The sequence below is a fragment of the Hermetia illucens genome, chromosome 4 (assembly GCF_905115235.1).
Source record: "Hermetia illucens chromosome 4, iHerIll2.2.curated.20191125, whole genome shotgun sequence".
In the NCBI taxonomy this organism is placed as follows: Eukaryota; Metazoa; Arthropoda; class Insecta; order Diptera; family Stratiomyidae; genus Hermetia; species Hermetia illucens.
Window position 1 is genome coordinate 103321278 of NC_051852.1, and position 27582 is coordinate 103348859.

General features: G+C 40.0%; 1 protein-coding gene across 1 annotated transcript; it reads right to left on the reverse strand.

Moving 5' to 3' along the window:
- Nucleotides 1–127: 127 nt before the first annotated feature.
- On the reverse strand, nt 128–27517 carry LOC119655822 (succinate dehydrogenase [ubiquinone] flavoprotein subunit, mitochondrial). The gene is made up of 7 exons (XM_038061928.1): nt 27320–27517; nt 2308–2822; nt 2008–2160; nt 1223–1946; nt 936–1138; nt 709–859; nt 128–645 (listed from the first exon to the last, which is right to left on the reverse strand). The coding sequence occupies exons 1-7, from the start codon at nt 27371–27373 to the stop codon at nt 469–471; spliced, it is 1977 nt and encodes a 658-aa protein (XP_037917856.1). The 5' UTR covers nt 27374–27517; the 3' UTR covers nt 128–468.
- Between the last annotated feature and the right edge of the window lie 65 nt (nt 27518–27582).

The window sequence follows — 27582 nt, forward strand, 5'->3', positions numbered from 1 at the left end:
AAAGATACAACAAACACTGATATCCAATCCCACAAGCCAGCTTCCCTTCCCTAACATAACGAAGGGTGATGAACGAAAGATCAGCCTTTTTTAAAAAAGGTTGTTCTTGCGCAAATGAAACACAATATTTTATTATAATATCTTGTGAGTTTGAAGTTTATTACAAATAACCACAATTAGGAATAATCGAGGTACGCACAGAAAGACATCCTCATCATCCTTATGATTTCTATCGATGGCAACCAAAACACTACTTTGATTAGGTGAACACAAAGACGTCTGAACAAAAACAATAATAATTTAAGAGCACTACCACTTCTACTCCACAGCAGGTGCGGAATCCCATAATTTACAAGAGGCAATGTATTTCGCAGTGAATTGATAAGTCACTACTCCAGCGTGGTAATGTGCTTACATACAAATGTGCAAAGTACTATGCCAAAAATTAAATGGAAATTAACTTTCGACTTAATAAGATCGGATAGCAGGCGGAACTGTTTGTACTTCATTATCGAGCGGGGTATCGATAACGGCCCTGTATTTGATGTCCACTTCGCCCTTATCATTGACCCAGAGAAGTGAATGCTTACGCCAATGCTCGCTCATGGGTTTTTTCTTTTGGCCTTCGATTGGTTTGCTGTAGTCCTGCAGAGTGAAATGGAATACTGTAGACTTTATCCATTGAAAGATGTTGTCATATCAACTTACATATTCGTCAATGCGGTCTTTGAAATCTTCACGTGCATGTGCACCGCGAGATTCTTTACGATTTTCGGCGCCAACAATTGTCATTCTGGCGTTCAATAGAAGATTCTGCAGTTCGAGAGTTTCGACTAGATCAGAGTTCCAAATGAGAGATCTAGGTTGGTTTGGAAAGGTAAATACGAGTATAAATAAAAGGAACGAATATATGCAGTGTTTACTTCGAAACTTACCTATCCACAACCTTCACGTCCTTGAATTCTTTGAAAACTGCTTGCATCTTTTCACAACCTTCTTTCAATACTGGGCCGTCTCTGAATACGGCTGCATGGGCGTGCATTGTTTTTTGCATCTTCAATCGAAGATCAGCTGTTGTGATGCTACCGTTTGCATTCCTCAATTTGTCCAAATTAGCAACAGATGCTTCGCCGGCATTCTAACAGTAAAAGATAAAATGGATACATCAAAGTGAATTGGAAATAAAAGGGCACACATGAAAGCAATATAGACAATTACTTACATCTTTAAGGCTTGGTGCTGCCTCGCCTGGTCTGTTTTCTTCTGAAATAGTCTTTGCACAGGCGCGTCCGAATACAACTAAATCGAGAAGTGAGTTGGCACCAAGACGATTAGCACCATGTACGGAAGAGCAAGCAGATTCACCGCAAGCATATAATCCAGGAACAACAACATCCTTTCCGTCGTTATCAATAGTTAAGACTTGGCCCTTGTAGTTAGTCGGGATTCCACCCATATTATAGTGCACAGTCGGTAGAACAGGAATTGGCTCGCGGGTTACGTCAACACCAGCAAAGATCATTGCGGTTTCCGAAATACCAGGCAAACGAGCAGCCAACTGTTCTGGAGGCAAATGATGCAATTGTAAGTAGACGTGGTCCTTTTCAGGTCCTACACCGCGACCTTCACGGATTTCAATAGTCATTGATCGCGACACAACGTCACGAGAAGCCAAATCCTTTGCAACAGGGGCGTAACGCTCCATGAATCGTTCACCCTTTGAATTAACCAAATAGCCGCCTTCACCACGGCAGCCTTCAGTTATGAGGCAACCAGCGCCATAAATACCAGTCGGGTGGAATTGAATGAACTCCAAATCTTGCGAGGGGAGGTTCTGACGAGCGACCATTGCAGTGCCGTCACCTGTGCAGGTATGAGCTGATGTGCATGAGAAATAGGCACGACCGTATCCTCCAGTTGCGATTACAGTGTTCTTTGCGCGGAACCTTTAAAATTGAAACGCCTTTGTAACAACTGAAGAAAAAAATTATCCCTCGAATACTATACCTGTGAATTGATCCATCTTCCAGGCACAAAGCAATAACTCCGCGACATTCACCATTTTCAAAAAGCAAATCTAGTGCAAAGTATTCAACGAAGTAGTTGCAATCGTAACTCAGGGATTGGCCGTACAATGTGTGCAGGAGCGAGTGTCCGGTTCTAGAAACAATGTCAGTTGAAAAAGGATGAAAATATGAACAGAGTAAGGTAAGGAGGGTTAGATTGACTACCAAGATTGGTATCTTTGGTAGCCATTACCAACTATTTAGAAGCAAAAACTGAAGAAATTCTCAGTATCACACAAACCTGTCAGCCACAGCACAGCATCTGTGCGCTTGTCCACCTTTGCCAAACTTCAAACTCTGACCACCAAAAGCACGTTGATAGATTTTTCCTTCAGGAGTTCGAGAGAATGGCATGCCGTAATTTTCGAGTTCAATGACGGCCTTTGGAGCCTCACGAGTCATATAGTGGATAGCATCTTGATCTCCAAGCCAATCTGAGCCCTTAATCGTATCGTACATGTGGTATTTCCAATCATCTTCTTCCATATTGCCTAGAGCGGCATTGATGCCACCTTGCGCGGCGATTGTGTGTGAACGGGTTGGAAACAATTTGGTAATTACGGCTGTTTTGAATCCTTCAGCAACAAGACCGAAAGCAGCACGCAATCCGGCACCTCCTGCTCCTACGACAATGGCATCGTAGCTGTGATCGATAACTGGATATTCCTTTGAGATGGCATCTGCATTAACTTTCGCTGCATTCGAATTCGATGTTCGATGCCAATTTCGACTTGGTACGATTGATGCAGCACGCACCTGCAAGAAAACAGTAATGATAAACAGAAGTGAAACTGTAATTTGTTTGAAAAACTGTAATGCTGTTTCTTGTAAATTCACGCAAGCTCACTTCAGCAAAGTGTTGAGAGGTACATGACGAGCGAAAGAAGAATATGCTAACAATTTCAAATTGGCAACGTAATCCAGTCTAAAAGAGGCTTCCTAAAGGTAATAATTTTACCGGGAGCAGACATCTTGAACATCCCACCGAGAATATTGATAGGTACTGGGCCATCATCAAAAGTGCTCTTCTGTCCGGTACAAATGACGTTGGCCACGTCTCGAAAGGGCGTCATAAGATCTAACTGACGGACGGCCAGCACATGGAGGCGGATCAAGGACCGTAGGGAACTGAAGGTTCTTATTGTTGCTGAGAGTAGCGGAGAACGAGATGCGCTCGAACTGCGATAGCGCGGCAAATTTCGCTCCCGGAAGCGTAGCGTGCGCCATAACAAAAGGAACTTTTTATCACGCTAGTCTGAGAGGCAGAAGCTGCCTTATATCGCGTCACGAAAGATGATCACAAGTTCCTCGATGATTCTGTAATTAACGTTAACAGTAGATTCCCCATCCACGACGACGAGTAGCTTAGAAGATGAAGGGAATACTTCACCACGGTTCTCAACCGTATAGCGTCTGGTGAAGTTCCACCTCTTTTGGATGTACTTAATAGTTACAGTAACATGCGGATAGAAATACACCCCCAAACAAAAGCGAAACGATCTTGGCCTGTAATGCGTGCAAAAGTGGCAAAGTCGCTGAGATTGATAGTATCCTTGTGGAATTGTTCAACAAAGCTCCGGCTGTCTTCAGAGCTACTGGGAATCCGAGGCCTTTCCTAGAAAGTGGGAGATTCCGAAGAACGACACCCGTCTTGAATGCGACAATTGCAGACCTGTTACCGTCGCAAAGATTATTACTTACATATTAAACATTGAGGAACATGTCCAAAGCTTGATAACATAGGAGGCTGGTTTCCGCTCCTCCTGCACTGACAACACCAACAATATTTTTATCATTTTGAGGTAGTATGCGGAGTGCGCATCCCCGGTCTTCATTCTGCACAAGATTGGAAAGGCGCGTTCTCCGGATTGTGTGTTTTGCAATGGAGTTGTGGACGATGCCCACCACACTTTTTTTTCTTGTGGAAGGTGGGATGGGGTTCGTCAGAAGCTCTATTTAAACACAGAGGATCTCTCTCCAGACAACATTGTGGAAGAGATGCTGAGGACTGCTGATAGCTGGAACCGTGTTGCCCATTACGTTCGGGCCCTTCTCGTTGCTAAGAAGATAGAACTCGACCGGTGGAGGAGCCGGATGGCAGGGGGTTCCTTGAACTGACAGTTCCCTTCCTCCTCTCCCCTCCCGTTGGTGAAAGGAATTCCCTGATTTGAAGGTTCCGCAAAGCGGGAGAGTTCGGGGGCTGGCCCGAAGTAATGTGACAAACGGTTCCAGGCTAGCTCTCTGATGTTGGGGAGGTGTTTAGTTGGTAGTCCGATGACGTACCAAATCGGGAGTCCAACACTGTGTGCGTAAATCCCCGGTCTTCATCGATTTCGATAAGGCTTCCGACAACGTCAACAAAGCATGTATCTAAAGTACTCTAGGCAGAAGGGACATTCCCGAGAAACTAATAACTATTATCAGAGCAACATATGATGGTACAAAATGGAGCGTACTACACCGAGGTAAAATCTCTCTCTAGTAGCAGTAAATAGGTCACATTTTGCAAGTCTCCGGATTTAAATACAATTGAGTACATTTTGAATTGGTGGACCTCGGCGCAAAACCAGGATGTCTTGAGTTATTTACTAAGAGAGACCTAGGCCGCATACCGTTGATGATGATGATGGTGAGCATATATGCTCAATATTAGACAGCAAAAGCAAATACAAAAACAAGCCCAAAAACTTTCTGAATTGAAATTCATCGGCAATGAAAGCATGATCAGAGGTCATTGAGTTGTTATAAAAAACAAAGGGGGTACAACCAGATACTCAAAGTACGTTAATACCAACTTTATTTTCTACTATTTAATATTGAAAAATTTCATAAACTGTCATTTGTCGGTTTATTATTTTAAATAATTTTCTGTTTTCGGAAAACCATTATTTGTAAAACGAAGTTATTTTTATTACTTGTTTTTGTTCTACCTTTCTTAAGCAATTAAGATGGATTTTAAAACTATAAATAAAGTAACTCATAATAATAGTATTAAACAGAATTGCAAAGTTTTATTTGTCGCCTAGTGTATCTATATACATAGGCGATAAGAGGTAATATGCAATGTTTCTTTGTTTAGGATGACCATAATATTTATGTCTTTAACGTATTCATATGCGAAAAAATAATAGTGGTAGACGGCAATTCAAATGATTGTGAGTCTGAATTGGCATCCAACTTTCCAACAGTAATGGTATCCAAAGGAGGATAACACAATTTCTCTTTTTATTTAAAAAAAGTGTCAGCAGTACAAAAAACGAGGGCTCAAGATAAATATAAGTCGGCATTTTTTTTTCAAAAAAAAAACAGTTAACTTAAATAAAAAATACATAAATTATGCTTAATACTTAGTTGCATGACCTTTATTTTTAATAACGGCCTTACACCCATTGGTCATTGAATCAACAAGTCGTTGACAATGGTCCAAGGAGATGGGACATCACGATTCTTGTACCGCGCATCAAAGCACGTTGTTGTACGGTTTTGCAATACTAAGGGCATTCTTGACATCAGCACATAAATTCCCAATAGAGTTGAGGTCTGGCGATTGCGCTGACCCCATCATCACCTCCACCCTATTGTCCTTGAACCAGTTCTTTGTTTTTCTACTCGTGTTTTTAGGGTTGCTGTTTTCTCCAAAGACCTATTTTATCAGCATTTCAAGAAGAGTTCCAAACAAATTGTGTCTCAATTTAAAGTGAAATGTAAGTTTAAATCGAAAATATGAGAATCCCTAAAATCGGTTTATTGTCGGTCTGTCTGTCCGTCACACGAATTTTTCTCCGAGACGGTTGTAGCGATTGACACCAAATTTGGTGGAAAGGTGGAAACTTTGAACGCTCACGCATATAGTGAGTAACATCTTTTTACGTCGAATTTAAGGGGGGATACATGGAAAAGGTAGGTGTAAAATTTGAGCTCTGATACATGAAGCGCCCAGCTTTCGATTTCCCGGCTTGTTTAATATAGCGCCGCATTTTTTGTTTCAAATTTGAGTGGACGCAATTCAAAGTTTTTATTTAACCACAACCTCCTTCTTTTTTCTTTGTCCCGTAAACAAGCGGGGTCGGGTGATCGTTTGCGCCATTTTGTTCTGTCATTTACCTGATCTGAACACTGTCGCGAGGCTTTCAAATCCCCATCCAGCGTATCAAGCCACCGTTGTTTCGACCATCGACTTTGATGTTCAGAGCAATTTCGCAAGTTCATTTTCGAGCGAATTACGTGACCATAACATCGAGGACACCTGTCTCGTAATTTTCCTACGATTGGTGCAACCCCATATCGATCGCGTATATCCTCACTTCGGATGTGATCAAGGCGTCTCACGCCACTAGTTCACTTGTGAAACACTACTTCATCCAGTTTGCGCTAATACGTGGAGCAATTTCATATCTGCTTTTCTTCATTGGCCAATAGCATTCACCCGAGATATAGAAATCGCTAAGTTCAGGCCAGGTCGCTGCCGCTGAAAGTGGCAGTGACCGTTTTATGGGAATCAGTCGACAAAAATTCTGTTTTATTCAGATTGAATCTGAGATCGTGTTGCATGAGGCGATCATTCCATTTTTGAACGAGTTACTCAACATCAGCTATACCATGGGACGTTAGGAAAACATCATTTGCATAAAGCAGTATATAGGGCATGACAGTGTCCATAACAAGAGCAAAGAGGAGTCGTCAGAGGGCACTTCCATGATGAACACCGACGAAGACATGAAGTGGTTTTGATATACCCGCCACAATTGGAACTTTTCCGATCGTGGTAAAGCAATTTAACCCAGCGCTCGAGTTCTTCTGGCACTAGGTGTTGTCGTAGAGCATACCAGATGAGTTTGTGTTGTACACAACCAAACGCTTTCTCTAGATCCAGAAATGCAAAGTAGAGGACGATGCTTCTCACAGGTTTTTCCCCATGAGTAACCGCGCAGCGTATATTGCGTCAGTAGTTCACGATTCAGGGCAATTTGAACGATATCGCGAATACGGTTGTCAAGAATGCTTCCGAAAATTTTCATGGTATAGGAAGGCAACCGAATCAGATCGGTAATTTGAACATTCTGCTGGACAACCTTTCTTTTTCCATATTGAAACTGTGGTGCTTCCTGCCAGTCAGATGATGTTCTACCTTCCTGAATAACCCGATTGAGGAATTTACTGAGCCACAGAATTGGACCCCAGCTCTTCGCTTTCCAAAGCTTTCCAAAGCTCAGAAGCGATGTCGTCAAATCATGTTGCTTTTCCGGATTTCATTCCTTTTATTACTTCCAAGACTTCAGTGGCACTGATATGTGGAATTGCTCCAAATGTCAGCAATTTTAAAGCTTTATAATACAAAAAATGGCCAATAAACATTATTTCCCCACATACAATGCACCCAAGATGAACCTTCTGCTTATTGAAAGCTGAAACTTCTTAAGGCAGTCATATAGATTAATAAAACAAAGACCGAAGACTTTCATTATTTATAAAACTTCTTATTATCTTAATTAAATCCTGTTTTGCAAACGTGGCCTCTTATAAATAACGTATTAAAACAAACTAAGCAGTTTATTAAAATAATGATGATAAGTAGGTGAATTTCATTGCGCCTTAGGTTTAAGTGGTACTTCCAGGAAATTGATTGCGATTGTGAGTCTATTTTGTTATATTATTACATCATTGGAACGATTATGTAGATTGTCTGTAAAAGTTATAACTGTCGATTCTTTGTAGTGAAATACTATGCATTATACGACGAATTACACTTTACATTCCGCGCAACGCAAATTTCAACTTGTTCCAGACAACCACGGTTTTATTTTAGCAAGAAATTTTCCTAATGACGGGATTTATTTTAAGGTGTTCTCAGTTAAGGAGATATCCCAAAGTTCCGAAACTTACAACATGGCAGCAAAAACAATTACCATCTGAGATGAAAACTTTGACTTCTTAGAATTAGGCATATATTTGTGTAAATTTTAGTTAGGATAGCATCGATTTTTTTGCATGAAACTAGCATATTATTTAAGGCCAAATGTACGGCGACATCATACAAGAGAAATATGCTCCAAAGCACAAATTCAATTTGGTAAAGAATCAATTAATGGCCAATCAATCAACCAAATCAATTGGCCTCCTCAAAGCTCGGATCTAAATCCTATTGAAAACCAACAACGATCTGGTACAGGGACTTCTTGTTTTTCATTTATGACAAATTCATTTTACAAAAGTTGTCCAAATATTTGATTTCTTCAAAAACCAACTGCTTTCAGCAAATTTGGCAGAAAAAGTAAATTGAGTTAAATAAGATAAGTAAAATTGATATCATACATTTGAAAAACTACGGAAAAAGCAACCAAATTTAAAAACAAATAAAACGTAATCTGCTGAAAAATGTTTATAGCACTTAACTAATGGTGATTGTCCAAATTCGAACCCCTACCAAAAGTACCCAATTTAGTTTGTAAACAAAAGTTGGCAATGATTGAAGCCGGTTTCTCTAATCGTACAACGAAAAGCTATGATACGCATGCACCAAGTAATGCGCCGTATTAAGATACAAAAGCTTCCTGTAGCAATAAAGACACCACGTAGAAATTGCGTTTAACGCTGAGCTGAAAGTGAACGTATGATAGTCATTTAGTTGCAATTTTATTATCTTTTTATTTGTCATAAATAACCTCATTATCCATTGAAGTAATGCTTGTTTGGGATGTTTTTACTTTTCGGCGGTTGTTTTGACTAAAAGTAGCTATAAATGCACTTATTCATCAAATCAACTTTCATAAAATGAATTGAATAAAAGAATAAAATTATTTTCAGCATTATGCAGATAGGTAAGGTTTTCAAGAAGATTGTTAGCTAGCAATACCTATTCGTCGCGAAGCTTGTCACCAAACTCCCCGAGGATAACTCCTCGCTATCATCTCCCCGTGTTTAGGCAGAGCCAGCTAGCCACAGCCTACCTACATTTCCTTTCTAAATTCACAGCTCATCCTCGCTTCTGTAATCTATTTATTTTGTCTTTCTTATGGTGAGCTCTTGTTTACACAAATTATGCAATCTGGCACCGAAATCAAGTTAAATTCTTATCGTAACAGATAAGATAACAAATTTGCTTAAAAGTAGTAAACGATATTTCGTTACCCATGTAGCAAAGCAAATACAAGAATGCGTCAGGATACCACTGACGTTTTTGCACGACTCGAAAATGTGCTGGAAAGCAAGGATGTCGAAATTCGCCACATACAATGTAATTAAAGATTCGTCGCATATTCAACAAGTCGGGAAGCCGGATGCTGGACGCTTCAGGTATGAAAGGTTTTGTGTATTTCTTTTATAAAAAGTTTTCAGTGGACATCTGCCCCATTAATACCTAGCACGTAATGTATATGCATACATTGTCAGAATATCCACTTTCGCGTGCTACTGACAATCAACGTTAATTTGCACTGAAGTGACAACTTTGACCTGCTATAACTTCGTTACTAATAGTCTGATTTCCACCAAACTGGATAGGATCATGCTCTCTTCATAGCCTATACAGTGAGCGCAATTTCTATATACGCAGTCACATTTTTGCTCTTTTTCTTAGAAAATGCATAGAATGCGAAGCATATGTGAAACAATTAAAGGGAATATAAGTTCCTTGGTCTCCTGAGATTTCGTTATGACAGCGACATTTAAATAAGTTGAAAAATGTTGTATGATATTTTGTTTCTGATCGAAAGCAATCATTTGCAAGTGCGCAATTTTTATAAACGCAGGTAGCTAAAACGTCTATAAAATTACTTTTGAAAAGTTTTTTTTTGTAATTGAAAGGTGTGACGTGAAATTTTGTAGTGTTCTACGTAAAACAGTGCTCAACTTTTTTTTTACCTTAGATTACAGTGATGCCTCGTGGAAAAGTGTTAACCGAAGAAGAAAAAGGCCAACTTGCCAGAATGGAAGATTCGGGCTGGATAATGAGAGCAATCTTGAAGAAAATTGGTATATCCTACGGAATTGTGCGGAATTTCTTTGGATTAAAGGGAAAATACGGTACAAAAAAGCATCCGCGTGGAAATAAAAAAATCGGGAAAAGAGAAATCGCCCTGATTAAGGAGGAAGCTACTCGAAACAAACTTTGGTTCATTCCAGATAATGTCGAAATTACTTCTTCCTATTAAAAAGAGACGAGTAAAACAGATTTTCCATATTGATAACAGCATTAAATATAAAACGTTTGCTAAAGCACCTCATTTAACACCGACACATAATAAGGCTCGTCTGAAATTTGTTAGATCGTGCATGAAATCGGAAAAAGAATGGAAGGCAGTATTTTTTTCGGATGAGAAGAAATTCAACCTTTACGGCCCAGCTGAATTTAGCGCATTTTGGCACGATCTAAAAAAAATTAAACTCCTCGAGTGAGTCGCAACTTTGGAGGCGGTAGTGTTATGTTTTGGGGGACATTTTCTTTTCCCGGTAACCTTCGACAGAGAATCATACCAACCAAAATGAACTTAGTAATTTATATTGAGCTTCCAAAAGCCATTTTAATGCTGCATTTAAATGAGAATAATAACATTGACTGGAATTTCTAACATGACAACCCCGCAGTACACCCTTCTGGATACATGAAATCATTTTTAAATTACAAGCAAATAAAAATTTTGCAGTGATCACATCGAAGTCCTAATCTTAACCCCATAGATAATATATGGGGGATACTTGCAAGAAAAGTCTATTCGAATCAACGCCAATTTGGCTCCGTTCTTGAGTTAAAGAAAAAATGTTTAGAATGCTGGGACCAAATCATAGAAAATACTTTAAAAATTTAATAGCCTCAACGCCAAATCGAGTTTTCGAAGTCATAAGGTCCAATGGGGGCAAAACAAAATATTAGTAACTAATCAATATGCGTTTATTTATTTCAGTAGGCTTAAAAGTGCAAGTGCGTATATAGAAATTGCGCAATAAAAATGTAATCTTTGTTAATTTAAAAAAAGAAAGATGTATTTTGTTAATTTTTTTTTTTTTATTCTAAACTTAAATAAAGATACATTTACTATCATATAAACTTTATATTTCTCAGGGCTTCCATATAGTCACAACGAGCAATATATGGAGTGCGTATATATAAATTGCGCGCACTGTATTGCTGCCAAAATTGTATGATTCTATCATAGAATGAACTTAATAGGGGTTTTGTAACAAATTACTAAAAATTATAGTGATATGCTATCATTAAGTTTATTTGAACAGATATCGGTATGGAGGGTATTTTGGAACCTAGGCACCGTAAAGTGGCAGCTTCCTGATTTTGTTCAGATTTTCCGTGAAGGAAGTGAGCTTTCCCGCCTCCATCAAAACTGAGACCAGTTTTGCAAAGTACTAATCGAGACCTTGATTTTATACCCCACATGACTACACCTTTTGTATGCATGGAAAAACCCTCTTGAATTCCACGTAGAACGACCTAACTTACTGTATGCGTGAGCGTTCGCAGTTCTCACTTTCCCACCAAATTTGGTATTAATAGGTATAACTATTTCCGAGGGCAAATGCGCGTTAAAGACAGACAGTAAACCGATTTAATAAGGTTTTGTTTTACACAAAACCTTACAAACACACACAATTAGTCATCTTCCTCTCCATCTGAGACAACTCTCTCAAGAAGTACTATTAGATGGAAGACACTCCTCCTGATTCACAATGGCTGTTGCGTGGGAATATAGGTCGAAGGGGGAATTCAAGATATTACAGAGCAGCTGTGCTTTTGATGTTCGCTGAGAAAACGCAACTGGAAAATCAGATTTATGTTACGTTTCATTTTTGCCATAGCATGGATACTACAAACTTTCAAACTACAAAAATATACTTATTAAATAATGCACCAACTATTTCTCAAGATAAATTTTAGAATTAGGTCTGCCAGAAAATTCTATCCGTTTTTATAATAAAACCAACTAACAAATTCGTCATATACAGAATAAATTTTATTAAATAATAATTTTATTGAATATACACGAACATGCATAATGATGTATGTAAGGCGATCCATCAAAGCATCGCATACAAGCATGGGCTGATGACGGAAACATATTCAGACTACCGGTATGAATCGCAGGCATTACTAGATAATTCTGCTTACAGCATGTATTGTGACCGCCAAGTTCTAACTGATCGCCATATATCACACAACAAGCCTGATGTGCTGTTAGTTGACAAGACGCTCCGCATATATTATTGATGTTACTATCCCTCATAATAGCAACATTGCATGAAAATACGTGGAGAAGATGGTGGCTGAGCCATTGGCTCAGGAAATTAAAGAAATTTAGCGACTCGGGGAAAGTTATTATAGTTCCCATAATATTGTCAGCTACAGGTATTGCACCCAAATCCCTCAGGACTTCCCAGATGTCCTGGGGCTCTCATACAGTCTCGTTCAAACCATGTGCTCAAGGTTGCGGGAAGTTTTCGACGGATGCTTCCACTAGCCTATCACTGGCCACCACTATCCAGACCGCTTTATCTTTTAAGTAGATAGGATCATCCGAGCCTAAAAGATTGGCACTTAGTGCTAGTATTAGGTAAAATCCGACATCTGCCAAGATTGTGACAACTCAGAAATAATAATAATAATTTCCATGATTCATTAATCATTGACTTTTTGCCTGCCTGATGCCAATTTCAATATCCTATTTTTAAAAAACGCCTTCGTTTTTGAATTTTTTGTCCTGTAAAAAAATTTTGAAGGACAGAAACAATTGCTAGTCGAAGGGTGCTACGTCCGGAGGGTATGGTGGATGCGGCAGAATTTCGCAGCCTAGCTCTGAAAGTTTCCAACGAATCCCTAAAGCAGCATATGGCCTGATATTACCATGAAGCGACAAGCCTCTTTCCTTGGAATACTTTGTTTATATTATCCAATAACTGGCAGTACTTCCTAGCTTTTCGCCCGGTTTCAGCAGCTTGTAATGTATACCAAATATCCCACCATATACACAATATTGTCTTATTCAAACTCAAGTTAAACCGAACCGTGGTGGAGGGGGCAGGTTTCCCGGGGTGCCAATACGCCCTTCTCCTCTTCCCGCTTTTCATCTGCAGTTATGATTCGATTCAAGAAAGGTTCAATTTTGTACCTTGCAAGCGGAGAAAAGTGTGTATGTGATGAATTGATATTCGAATTTTTCTCACTTAACTCAGCACCCACCTCGAATATTTCCACACCAATGCTAGTTTCCGGATATAGTCCGAAGTTGAGTTGAATTGAACTGTCGATGTTGTCAAAAAAAGATTATCCTCTAACAAAGTCTTCAAAATATCCTCGTCAATCTAAAACGATCACCTAGAGAGGAGCTCATCTGAAAGACCAACATCTCCTAGTTCAAATTTCTGGAACCATCTTCTGCATGTTCTGTCACAAACTTTACCTTCACCACACATATTCGACAAATTTCTACACACTTCCATAGCCTTTTTTTTTCTAGCTGAAATCCGCCCGTGTCTCACTTAAAACTAACATTAATCCTCTTCACTTTAGTTCATCCGATAGGTCAATATGTATACATTCAATGATAAAAAGAAAGACTGTTGAAACTAGTTGCAACGAAAACGAGCAGAACTTTCCGGTAGATGTATATGTATTTTTCTTGGGTTGCGCCACTGACAAAAACGAGGAGGACACTGGAAGTGTTAATTAAAGATAATTATCTCCATTCTACGTGAATCAACGTTGAAATTATTCTTCGTTAACACCTGTCAATGATGGTAACAAATTGAACGAGCGAAAAGTCGTTATCGAAAATGTAATTAATCAACTAAATATGCGCATGGAAGAAAATCGTTTTGTTTATTTTGTATTTTCAAGTTCGAAAATCCGACGATTTTTAAGAGTAAAAATAACAGAGAACACTCTTTCTAATCATGATGCTCTCGGTTACGATAAGATGTGATTAACTTGGAAGTATCCCTCCTTATCATTGCATTTCGTGACAGCCTATAATTTTAATCAATTCAATATAATTGCTTCATAAATGATAATGAATAATAATAAGTTTTTTATCTGACAGTAAGATTTATTTGAAGATATCAATTGCCTTACAACTGTTGAGACAAAAGCACATAAACTGAAGTGGTGGCGAATTCGGATGCCGGACGCCCACATGGCTGCAGATATACTGATAAGGCATCTGAATCGCATTCGAGAAGGTGATTTGAACAATAGCAAATAATGAAAACCGTGCCAGAATCCGTTAAGTCATAGATGTTGTAATCTCATAGTTATCATGGTTATCATTGAACGCGCGTGTTGTCATGCATGCTGTGCTGTTTAAGTATCGCTTGAAAATATTGTATAGTTCGGTAGCGTCCTTTTAAACTTTTAATGTATAGTTATTACAGATCTGTTAACAATTTCCTAAGATGGATGAACATATCAATCACTCGTAATTACAGCGATAATGAAGTATATAATAACCGTGTTAACTTTCGATCACCAATTTGATTGGTTGATTTGGAGCGTGATCTTCAAGCGTCAACATTGCTAACTCTCTACGTTGATTGTTCTTTTTAGGAATAACTTTATTTTATTTTATTTTCGTAATAAAGGATGTAAGCACCAAGAAAGGCAATATCAAAAGTATTAAAGGAAATACGTTAGCGACCATTTGTACTTTTGCCGTAGGACATACCTCACATACATTTGACCTATGCTTCCACCTTGCCACAAAATTCCGTGTCAGTCGGTACAACCGATTCTGGGATAAGCGCGTGTGATAGACAGACACTCGTCACTGCACAGAATAGTTGACAACAAAGCTCCTGGAAAGCGGAATACCGGATAGGGCCCTTAAGCTCGCCGTCACATCTTGAGAGGACATGTTCGCTGACCTGTTCGAAGCGTGCATACTGGCGGAGATATTTCCTGCAGCATGAAAGCGGCACAAGCTAATATTGCTGCCTAAGGCTTATAAACCTCCAGCTGAGCCATCCTCCTATAGACCCATATGTCTTCTAGATGCTACTGGAAAAATGTTGGAGTGGTTGATCTATAATAGATTGTTCCCAGTTGTTGAGAGCCAAGAAGACCTGTCACATCGCAGTATGACTTCCGTAACGCCAGACTCCAGTAATGCCATCAAAATAGTTACTGGCTTGACCGAAAAAAATGTGGTATCAGCAAATATTGCGTGGTGGTATCCCTAGACTTGAGGAATACATTCAATTGGGACAACTGAAACCTTACACGAAAGCCTCTGGTGACGATTGTTGATCTCACCTATCTAGCTGCTATTGTCGATAGCTATATGCAAGAACAGAGGTTTTGGTATGACACCGATGATGGACCCCAAGAATACCTTGTCACCTCAAGTGTCCCACAAGGCTTCGTACTGACCCGAATACTGTGGAACATCATTCACAACAATGTTCTTAATCCTCCGGTTTTGGAGGAGGCCACGATGACATAGTACTAGTTATGGTTGGAAAGTAACTTGAAGATACTGAGTTATAGTCATTCCAAATAATCGGTGCTTTTGAAACCTGATTAGAAAGTGCTAGATGGGCACTCACCAAGTGTCGTTAAAGAAATTATGTTTCCAATATATTATTTGGGAGTCACCATCTAACACTAGGGTGGTCCTTACTAGAATGCTGCCGAATATAAAAAAGCCGCGGTTTTTCGCAGGCTGTTTATAGCCAGGAAGGTGAGTTCCATCTTGCTGTATGCAGTCTCAGTTTGGGGACCAGCGCTGCATGTTTCATGTAACGTATAAAAACTGCGTGCCGTCTACAGAAGAAGAGCCCTAAGGGTGTGTGCGGGGAGGTGATTTTAATGAGTAAAAATCCCACACACTAGCATGCCCGGGCCAGTGTATTTTGAAGATTCCTCTTCCTTAAAATGGAGTAGAATGACAATGAAACGATTTTAACAAACATTGGTTGTACAGAAAAACGAGGCTTTTATACAATCCATCTTTGAACATATTTTTCCGTTTCAATGCCATCAAATACATTATTCAAAACGGCCTCTTAAAAATATGCATCCTCACCTTAAACTTTCAGTGGAGAAAGTGCGTTGCCAGTTGCAAGATAAAAAATGGATGCCAGTGAGGAAAATATTGTTGTGGTTTACTAAACATACCGGACGCTTTTGGCAGTCGAAAAGTCGACACCTGTTTTTCCTGCACGGAAAAGAAACTGAACCTTGCTGCACGCGTTGTAATAAATGAAACGCCTTGAAACTGCATTATGCGAAAATTGCGATAAATATTGCATTGGCATATTGCAAAATCAACCCGTTTCAAAAATGAGTGTTGCGGAAACATACTTCAGTCGCTAACTAAGGACCTACACTCTTGGCATCGTTGTACATAACGGATTTGGCCAGCCAATCCGAAATGTTGGCTTATACACTTAGCATGAACATGAGGTTGAAAAAGGGCAAACGGAATTGGTTCTGCACTGAAGCACTATTTAAAGCTGTTAAAGACACAAACAAAAAAAATCGATGAGTGTCCATGCGGTGATTCCTTTAGATTTCTCCGCCTCTTCTCAGGGTTATGTCCAACAAAAAAACCGGAATGGCATATTATGAATTTTATGCAAAGCATATTGATTGGTAAGACTTAAGCACCAATGTCTTGGTATTCTGTTTGATATCGGCGTGATTATCCTTAGCATGGTGTCTTCATAGAAGGTGTGGTTTTACTTCCCAATTAGAAGACACTGTTATCGAACGCTTATTTCACCAGTATATACTTATGTCTGAATCGCATTAGTAGGCGCACTCCTTTAGTACCCGGAAAGAAACGCACCTACTGGAACTGACACAACAAATACTCACTGCAAGCTAAACGAAACACATGTTTGACTAGCACGCATTAGTAACGACACCGTCCGTCAAAAATAAAATATTGTTTGGTGTATTTCCAAGATAGAGATATCGAAAACACAACTATAAAGTTATGTCTGGCTGGGACAAAAATCAGATAAAAAACTGTTTCAAAGGCTGTGTCTGTGTCAAACAAAAACCACTGGTTGTCTCAGACAAATGGTTGCATCTGCATTGGATGTTGCCTCTCACAGACTACGTGCATATAAGCAAATGTATTCGACGGAATACGCATACTCTCAGTTAGCGTAAAACTGAATCAATATTTACAAGATGGAAATTTCTTTCTTTATTGTGTTTTGTATTCAAATATAAAAAAGTGTATACATCATTCAAGGTTGTGTGTAGGAAGGAAATACATAAAACTTTGCACGGCAAGTTGATTCTCAAAATCACATTTTTTTCTCAGTAGCACACTTAGCACTGCTAAGACATATAGCAATGGTGAACAAACATTTCTTCTATAATTTATTCAAATGCTGATATTAAATTGTGATGGATTTGGATGGAATCTTTCCCAGAAGAAATTTGCAAGAAAATTGTAGAGCAATTACTGGAAATCAAGGGGCTACCCCACATGTTAGTGAGGTATACAATCGCCATTCATAGGGCTAAGGGGCAATCAAGGAGGTCAGCCTAAGGAGCCTACCAACTTCAGAAGCTACCAAGGAACTTTGCACAGTTGGTTCTTAGAGCGCATTAATATGGAAGCTACCAAAAAAAAGAAAAAAAAATCCTCTTCGAAGGAAAGCATAAAGACTCATATCAAATATTTGAATTTGGGACGAAAATTGAAAGTCAGTTATGAAGTCTGGCGAAATTAAAATCAACCGCTACTGCACCAACAAAAGGGCTTGGAAAAAGAAAGGTGACTCCACGAAGTGAAACCATGTGGAAACAATTATGTATTATACAAGGAGATGGCTCGATCATGTTATAAGGCCGTTTCAGTGCATTCGTCGTTAGGAATTACGTCTTGTAGAAGCGCCACTTTTGAAAATGGACCAAAACTGTTCGAGTAGGTTTTTTTAAAATAACTTGTTTCCCTATTTTTCGATAATTCCAAAAGAGTGTCCAACGTCAAGAATTCAGCGTGATTGACTGAGTTTTGGACTTAACTGTATGTTTCAAAATTGAAAATATTGCAGCTCACAGCAGGAACTTACTTTTGTGTGCACCTCAATTCAACACCTCGGCTTGCTGCGATTATACCCATACATATCCAGTTCTCTTTTGTTATACACATTTTTTGTTTTGCTGCTTTTTAACGGTTTTTGTAAAATAAAACCTTATTAAAATCGATTCACTGCCTGTCAGACGCACTTTCCTCTAAACGGTTAAACCGGTTCAAACGAAATCCGGTGGACATATAGGAGCTATCAAATCCCACGCATACAGTAAGTGACATAAATTTACGTGCAGTTTAAAGGAAGGCTCCCCATACATACGTATATAGTCATATGGGGTATCAAACGAGGCCCCGATGAATACTCCTCGAAACTAATATTAATTTTAGCATAACTTGCAGAATGATTTTCGGAAACTACCCAACCTAAAAATCTGAAAAAACAGGGTGATGCGCTATACGAAATCTAGGCCTCAAAATATGCCCCATTCCGATATCTGCTCAATTAAACTTACTAATAATATCTAAGTGTGTTTCTAGCGATTAAATTATTTGAAATAATTAAGATTTGCTTTTTTCTATTGGCTAGTGTTATTTATTGATCTAGCAAATAGCGATATCAGGGTAATAATCTCGATCGAGCGCAATGCTGACCAGATTGCCTCCTACAGTCTACTGTGGAGTACCGTTACGGTCTTGAATGAAGTGCTCTAACACACTTCAAAGCCCTGATCCAACATGGATTGTTGCGCCAACGATTATTATTAAATAGCGATATTTCGGGAACCACTTGTTCTCTTCATCAGTTCTAACAAGTCTCTTCGTCTTTCTCTAGACTCTAACGTATCTCAGTTCAACACGGTGACTGGGTCATGCGGCCGAGCTTGTTATTTGGCTCTGTTATGAAGCTGGTCCACAATCAGATGACCCACGTCACAGTAAATTAAAAATTCGAAATGCATGGATAAGATGAAAATTGAGTTGTTTTATCATCGTAAAGTTTGAATTTTCGTCCCCATTCTCGGAGCGCGAAGAGATGAGGAGGGTATGTAGGAAAAATGAGTAGAATTCTGCTCTCTCTCAATCATACCCACCTTTAACAAATTGTGTCTTCGGAAAACGTTGTAACGCTTCAAAAGGGAGGATAAATATCATCGTAGCAAACTTTGTTTTGTCAACCCAACTTCTGGAAGAAGAGGGGGCAGGAAAGGTATGTAGAACAACGGGGCAGACTATTTCTGCTAAAATCTCGCAGCGGTCACTTAAGGAGGTCATCCCGTGTGTCGGATCTGCGGAGCCGAATTTTTTTTTGGCATCAATTGTATCTAGATATAGTGTAGAATGTATAGGCAAAGTGATTTTTTGATATTCCGAGTCGTTCGGAAATTATAGTGTTAAACACGTGATAAGTCACATGCCAGATTTATGTCGATCACCGTAATAAAGCTCATATTTATCGGTCCAACTGACGTTCGAATGACTTCGCTAAAAAGATAAGAATTGAATCCAAGGCTGTACATATGTGTTTTGAAGAAGCCTAAGGTTTATGGACTAGGTATACCAGATTAATGGTCAGTTAAGGTTTTCTGGCTTAAAATCGCATTCTACGTTTTAAATGCATTTTTCTCAAAACGGCATATTGAAAATCTGCTGCCACCACAGCCCAAAATCTTTCAAACAAAATTCTTTGAAATTTTCACGACTTATTCAGAACATATTTCTACGGTCCGCACTCTAGGATAATTGCGATTCATTCAGTAGTTTTTTTTATTCATTAAAGAAGCCTAAAAAAAACACCAAAATTCGCAAAAAAAAAGTTTAACACGGCGCCAAAAGTTAGCTTTAATATTTTTTTAATAATCCTAGTTTGCGGACTGTACTTAGATCTGTACGTTAAAATGCCGTTTACTTTTTTCTTTAAGATTATCGCAGCGCCCTCTAGCGTGGCAGCAGAAACCACCTTTTTAGAGATGGGTGTATAAATTGCTCTGTATTTCAATAACCAACTATGCGATCGGGCTGGGAAAATCACTATGCACGCTCAAGATATTAATAAATATATGGTGAAAAATTCGTATTTGTATCTTTATTCAGTTCTTCACAAAAAAATTCTAAAAAAAAAACAAAAAAAAACGACCTTCACACGGGATGACCCCCTTAAGAAGTTTCGGCTCCATTTCCACATCATCTATAAACTTAACTGCAACAGGGGTTAAAGAGGGGGATTCTAATGATCCTAATGATCACGGTGTCGTGCTTGAGGATAATGATTATCAGGTTACTTGTTGCAAACCTGTACAATAAAATTGCTAATGATAACCGGAAGCATATTGTATTGATTGATCATTAACTATAAATGCAATTTAATTGTAAAACCTTTATTAAGAATACAACTTACGACAGGAAATGTTTAATATAAATAAGTCGACAAGAGACAATTAAGATAAGAAGATAAATAATTGGTAAGTAATTTTCAAGTCAATAAATATCAAAGTAAGTTTAATTGAAACTAATATTTGGAAAAAGGTTAGTGAACACAATTGTGGAATATCACACGTATTGGTTATATTCGAACCATTCGGAAGTCATGCTGCAACTGGCTATAGAATGACAATTGCACACAATCATTGCCACAATCAGTTTGCATTATTTAGCCATTCCAATGGATACGGACTTATGGGAAACTGACTGTATAAGGTTATGGCAAGGCTGCTCTCTATGAATCCGAGCATTATCTTCGCATAATGTGAAATTAATTCAGAAACAAGTCGGGAAACCGGAAGCTAGACGCTTCAGGTATAAAAGGTTTTGTATCTCCCTATGTGAGGAGCATAACGTAGTTCTCCATTGGCTTATAGCATTGACCCGAGATATTTAAATCGCTCAGTTCTGGGCAGGTTACCACCATTGCCAGAACTCAGCGATTTAAATATCTGGAGGGGCAGATTACTGCCATTGAAAGAACTGAGCGATTTAAATACCTCGAGTCAATGCTACCAGCTACTGGAGAACTGCGTAATGAAATGTTTCAAGCATTAACGCCACCTGGATGAAGTGGCATTCCGCAACTGGTGTTCTTTGTGATCGACGTATCAACGCACGTCCCAAATCTAAAATTTACTGCAATGTCGTCCGTCTGTCGCTCTCTATAGTTTGAGTGTTGACTATAAAGGACAATGAACGGCGTCTTGCGGTAATGGGGACGAAGATGTTGCATTGCACTGGTGGCGTGACACGTTTTGATCACGTCTGAAATGAGAATATCCGCGATCGATATGGGTTTGCACCGATCGTGGAAAAACTGCAAGAGAGGCGTTTTCGATGGTGTGGTCACGTAATTCACGCTAACGAGAATTCAACAACCAGTATTGGTCAGAACATCGAAGTCAATGGTAAGCAACCAAAAAGCCGGCCAAAATAATGGTCCCATGATACACTGGATGGGGATTTGAAGGTCTCGCGATTACATCCTGATCAGGCATTTGATAAAATAAAATGACGAAACCGATCACGACGAGCCGACCCCGCTTGTGAACTGAAGGCTGAAGAAAAAGAAGAAGATGTGAGGAGCGGTGAGCCTGACAGTTTCGTGTCACACAGTTAAAAATTCTATTGGCATCTATTTTTTAGAAAGTAATTTAAATAAATCATTTGATGGAAATAGTCAACCTCATACGCTTCACACTCTGAGTTTAATATTATTAGCAAATGCCAACAATTTAACCAACATCAAATATAAAAAAGGGCTAGGGAGAATTAGATTCTTCTTGAATGGAATTTTAATATTTCACTCGAATTTCAATTATTCTCGTTAATTATGACGTCAGCATCTTATTTGTATGGCTTAGAATGCTGTTAATTAGTACGAAATTGATAAGTTTGAACTGCTATAACTTTCCCAATAATAGTTGGATTTTCATGAAACTTGGCATATGTATGCACGAGGCTGCCTCTGCCGGTGCAAAATTTAGTACACTTAGGATGAACTTAGGGCAAGTTTTTTAGTCAATTTCTAAAAGTTGATAATATACTATTAGTAAATTTTTTGAGCAGATACCGGAATAGGACATCTCTTGAAGATTAGATTTCACATAAGTGTTTTACACAAAATCTTAAAAAGTGCTGCAGATAAGTAGATTCTTCATAAATGCGACTTTAATATTTCACGCGAATGTCAATTATTCCGGGTAATTATGACGTCAGCATCTGATTTGCATGGCTTTGAAAGCGGTAAATTCGCGCGAAATTGCTAAGTTTGAACTGCTATAACTTTGGCGTTAATTGCCAGATTTCTACGAAATTTTGCACGTATATACAAAATATTGTCTTCTATGCTGGTACAAAATCCGGAAGTCCTAGGATGAATTTAAGGAGGGTTTTTCAGTAAATTTCTAAGAAGTAGTAATATAGTATTAGTAAGTTTATTTGAGCAGATATCCGAATGGGACATATTTTGAGGCCTAGATTTCATCTAGGCGCACCACTCCGATTTTTTCCGGATTTTTAGGTTGGGTAGTTTCCGAAAATGAGTCCTGTCTCACTTCAAGTGCATACATTTTGACTCATTACTCACGCACTTTGCAATTTATGCCAAAACCAATATCAGTTTCGGAAAGTACAAATCGAGACCTTTCATTTGATACCCTACACAACCATATCCGGTGAAAAAAATTGTTGAATCCCCCCTTTGCATGTATGGGGAGCCCCCTTTGAACTCCACCTAAATTTATGCCACTCATTGTATGCGTGGGATTTCATAGTTCCCATCTGTCCGCCAAATTTCGTTCGGATCGGTTTAGCCGTTTTGGAGAAAAATGCGTGTGACAGACAGACAGACAGACATTGAATCGATTTTAATAAGGTTTTGTTTTACACAAAACCTTAAAAATGATGGCAGTAAGGCTTCTGTTTTAGAAGACTGCAACACATTCAGTGATAGTCATATGATATGACCTAATCTGCTGCCCAAGATTTTGCACCTTACCCAAACCATTGTTGAACTGCCACCTAAAATCCTTTTTTAACCACTTCCCCAACTTAAACTACTTTTCATCAGAGAAGATAACTTAAAAGGGAAGAAAGCTGATAGACACTCAAAATTTGGGGTTGCCCTTAAGCAGATTCGTTTTAGTTTAAAGAAAAATTGTAATTCGTTTATATCGTTCCTTCTGGTGAATTAAAAAATGATACAAATCTGTCTCTACCGATGCAAATCTGTCACTGCGTGCCATACACACCACATACTGGTTCACCAGTATGAAAAGTTTTGCTTATGCTTTGTCTGCTACGCTATGTGTTAGTAAGGTACGTATCAGCGGCCGCTCCGCGGAGCACATTAGCGCTGTGATATACCATTTCGATGGTGAAAACTCATAACACCCTCACTGCTATTGGAAAGACAAGAAGAGCGAATTTTAGGCAGCTCTACAGATCCCTCATCCTACAACCAGATATTACTTTGAGATCGCCAAAGATTTCTCCACAAACTGGTTCTAGTTAGAGCAGGACAACTGCAAAGGAAGGAAATAAGGATTCATCCTCCTCTCCACAACTTCATAAATGCCAGTTGTAAGATGTGCCGAGTCTGTCGGTATGATCCTTATACTACAATCCTGCATGAAAGCTGCCATACTCCAGTTGTGCGCGTCTGACCCAAAAGCTCTCAGGATCGTGTCTCATTGTAGGATTGCCAGATCTTTCTTGGCTTAAAGCAAATTTGAGTCAGCGATTATCAAATAGTGCAAGTAGGTTCTACCCTTCGCTCTTGGAGGCAGCCGAACTCCAACTGCGACCCCCGAGGGAGTATCAAGAACGCAGCTGCGCCTAAACAGTTCGCAAGCCCTCTCATTCCCCTCTATATGCCTATGACCCGGAACCCAAAGGAAGGTGAATTTAAGCGCTTCTCTGCATGGCTCTATCAAGTTGAAGGATGTCACCACTGAGCATGACGGTGCATTGCACACGAAATGTGCATCAGAGCGCCTGTATTACGCAGCACCTCCGCTTGGAATACACTGAAGATTGTCAGACATGACTTCACTGTACGTATCCGAAAATACTTCCACATCGACCCCACAGACCATCTTTAATCCGTTAATAGAGAAGACTAGGTCATAACTTCGGAAAACATCCCCGGTCTTCAACTCTGCCCTGATTGGAAAACTGGCAGCAAAATTTCTCTTGAAGCTCCGTTTGCGCACGACACGTAGCTCACTGAAAATGTTCCCGAACGTCCTTCCAGGACAATGCTATGATCATCGGACTTCCCTGTCCAATATCCAGACCATGGAATCTGACAGTACTGCACGTCAGAGAGTATTTAATATGATGATCGAGATGGAAAAGGCGTATGAGTACATTGAGGGCAACCGCTGGAATTGAAGAGCCCCAGTGGTTCCTGCACATGACATTCTTTGAATCCTATAAGCACAATAAAGCGGCATGTTACGTTAGGATGGGATGATCCATGGCTGTGCACATCCAGGGAAGTATGCTCGGCCAAAGAACCCATTTTCTTACATATGTCCACTTGCAAACATAGAAGGCTGCACAGCCCTTCATAGTCCGCAATTCTATGTTCAACCATTAGTTTAACTTAGGATCACCCGCAGATTGAAGGCCCACAGCAAAATTTCTCTTGAAGCTTGGCTGGTCCGTTCTCAATTTCCATAGTCGTCGTGATACTTCACCTAGAATGTTACGATGGCCAGAACTCCGTAACCCAAAATTCGAACGCACGTAATCCGACACCACTACACACTACACCGTACACGACCGATAGACGACGTATGAGCATATTCAGGGCCTCCGCATGACAGATGCAGGGCTCCAACAGCACATGCAGTTTCTTGGATACTATACTACACTTGGATACTAACTTTGTTCTATTGTATTCACCCCACAATAGAATAGAATAGAAGCTTGCGGTAGGATGGGATGACCCACGGCTGTATAAATCGAAAGAAACATCCTCAGCCGGAGATCCCTTTTCTTTACTAAAGTGTTCTTGCTGACGTAGAAGGTTTTAATGTTCTCCTTAACTTTCAGTTCTATGCTAATCTCTAATCACATCCAGGTACTTTACATTGGAGCAAAATGTCAATTTTTGTTCGTTAAGCGGAGAATGAAAATCGGATACCTTTGCCTTGATAGTAAATAGCATCAACCCCACTTTTGTCGGATTTATGCCAAGCCCGAATCTTCCAATCAATAGCCATATCTTTCCCCTCACCCATAGCGGGAGGAAACACTCCTAACACAAAGCCGACACCAATAGCCACCACCTTCACCCCACTCCTATCAACCAGTGGACCGGAGAATTGGCACCACCTGGGAGCTCTGGACAAGTGACTACTTCTCAGATAAGATTATTATGTAAGACATCCTTTCAATCTTACTCTGGTTACAGCCTGCTTGATGACTCCCTCTATATCCATGAAGGTATGTTTTATTGCTTGTAGTCTAATGACTCTTGAACAGTGCTAATTACTTTGTGAAGAGCGATTTCTGTGAATTTGCAATAATAATAATAATCGTTGGCGCAACAATCCATGTTGGATCAGGGCCTTGAAGTGAGTTAGAGCACTTCATTCAAGACCGTAACGGTACACTAGGAGGCAATGTGGTCAGCATTGCGCTCGCCCGAGATTATTACCCTGATTTGACTCAGGTACTCATTTACAGCTGGGTCGACTGGTGTCCGACGTCAAATCACGATACAAATTCCACTGCCACCAGCGAGATTTGAACCGCGACCTTCCGTACGACAGCCTTGCGCTCTAACCACTCAGCTATCCGGACACAATGATATTGGCGTGCTGAAATTTGGGAGAGGGCATCCGCTTGATTATCTTTCTTAAATGGAAGCTCCAGGACGCGCTGCGATAGACCGAAACTCGAGGACTGATGATCCCGCTTGCCCAGTTTTGTTATGTAAACCTCGCGCGAGCGTCTCTATGTCCGAACGCAATACAGCTCCGAAAAATTTCCACAAGCCACGTCACCAGCCTTTTTCTTGCCGTTTCTGGAGCGTGGTTGGCATTATTGGTCTGGGCTCAGAGATTTATTCACAGAGATGATTTTTAGCCTAACTAACTTTACCCTCGTCGCTGAATGTTGCTTTACTGAAACTACCTTAACTGTACGTTAAAGCGTGTCACCTCATATGACTAGTTTTAAGTGTGTGAAAGAGGTGATCACGCACCAAATAAAGCAGCATTCAGGTTTGATCGTAAAAGTCCATAACATTTCTGATTTTCCCCAACAGCAGGGAATAATTGCAAGTTCGGTTCAGGAAAATTTTGGTCTAAATTCCAATCAACATCTTCATCAGAGTTCTGCACGTAACATAAGCGAAAAGATCATCTGCGCCAAAAGTGATAAGAGGGCGATTACCAAACAATCTTCATTAATTCGGCTGCGAATCAAAATGATTTATTCCAACTAAGCCCACCGCACACCCAGCCAAACATAACCCCGAGATAATTTCGCCCATCCGATAACGCCACACTGGTGACACAACAACGCGAGATAACGTGGAGCTAAAAAATGCAATAGTGATTTGCAAACGCAGTAGTGGTCCCGGAGTTAATTTCGAGGATCATGTGACAAAAAGGGGAGACGATTTGCCAATTTACTTTCGTACAAAAAGGCAAAGAAAGAAGCGCAACCCGCGGACCACTTACGCTTACATAACACGATCCCGCGAACCTCACGATACCAATTTGGTTTTTTCCACGGCAATATAAGTGGCCGGCAGTGATTACAGGTTTTAGTGTTCCCCCGTCCCGTTCATGAAAATTATACGTACCCCCAATAGTCCTTATCTGGCCTTATCGCTGCGCCATACCCACTGCACCGCCCGCTGCCGCGCATCTTGCACCTGAACGACTGATAGCAGCGTGCAGATTCCATTGGAATGAGCACATTGCGCGGCCACCAATGAATACAATCATAGAACACCTCCAGCTGCATCGAATTATCGCCATCAGGGCCACTAATCGCGATCTGCGCTTCAATCTCTTAACCTGTCACGTCACAGACCGCATGCTGGAGGTATCGCCCAGCCATTGACCCTACCACCTACTACGGCCGCGCGTAAGAATCGCAGGCCTGGCTGAGATCTTCGAGCAAAATAAAACACAATTGCCGCTGAGCCTGCCGACGTTATTACATAACATGAGTCGGAGTTGCAGCCCGTTGTGCAATAAGTTACCAGACCCTATCCGGCACTCAACCACGTCTTAAGTTCTATGTAATTACCATGGAGGCTGCGTTCCTGGCCAGGACGGCCGGAGCTCGAATCAGGCTGGACATGTTCACCGAATACACTTTTTCTCACGCCACAATTTCGATCTAGTCGTTTGTCGGCGAAATTTTTCCTACTTCGCGGTAAACGTCAAAACGAAACTACGAGCAAAATAGAAAACCTCCGGGAGAATGGCAAAGTATTCGAATTGACATCACTGTTGGCATTTCGCGAGAGCGAGAAAGGGGGTGTGCGAATGCCGAATGGGAGAGCTGAG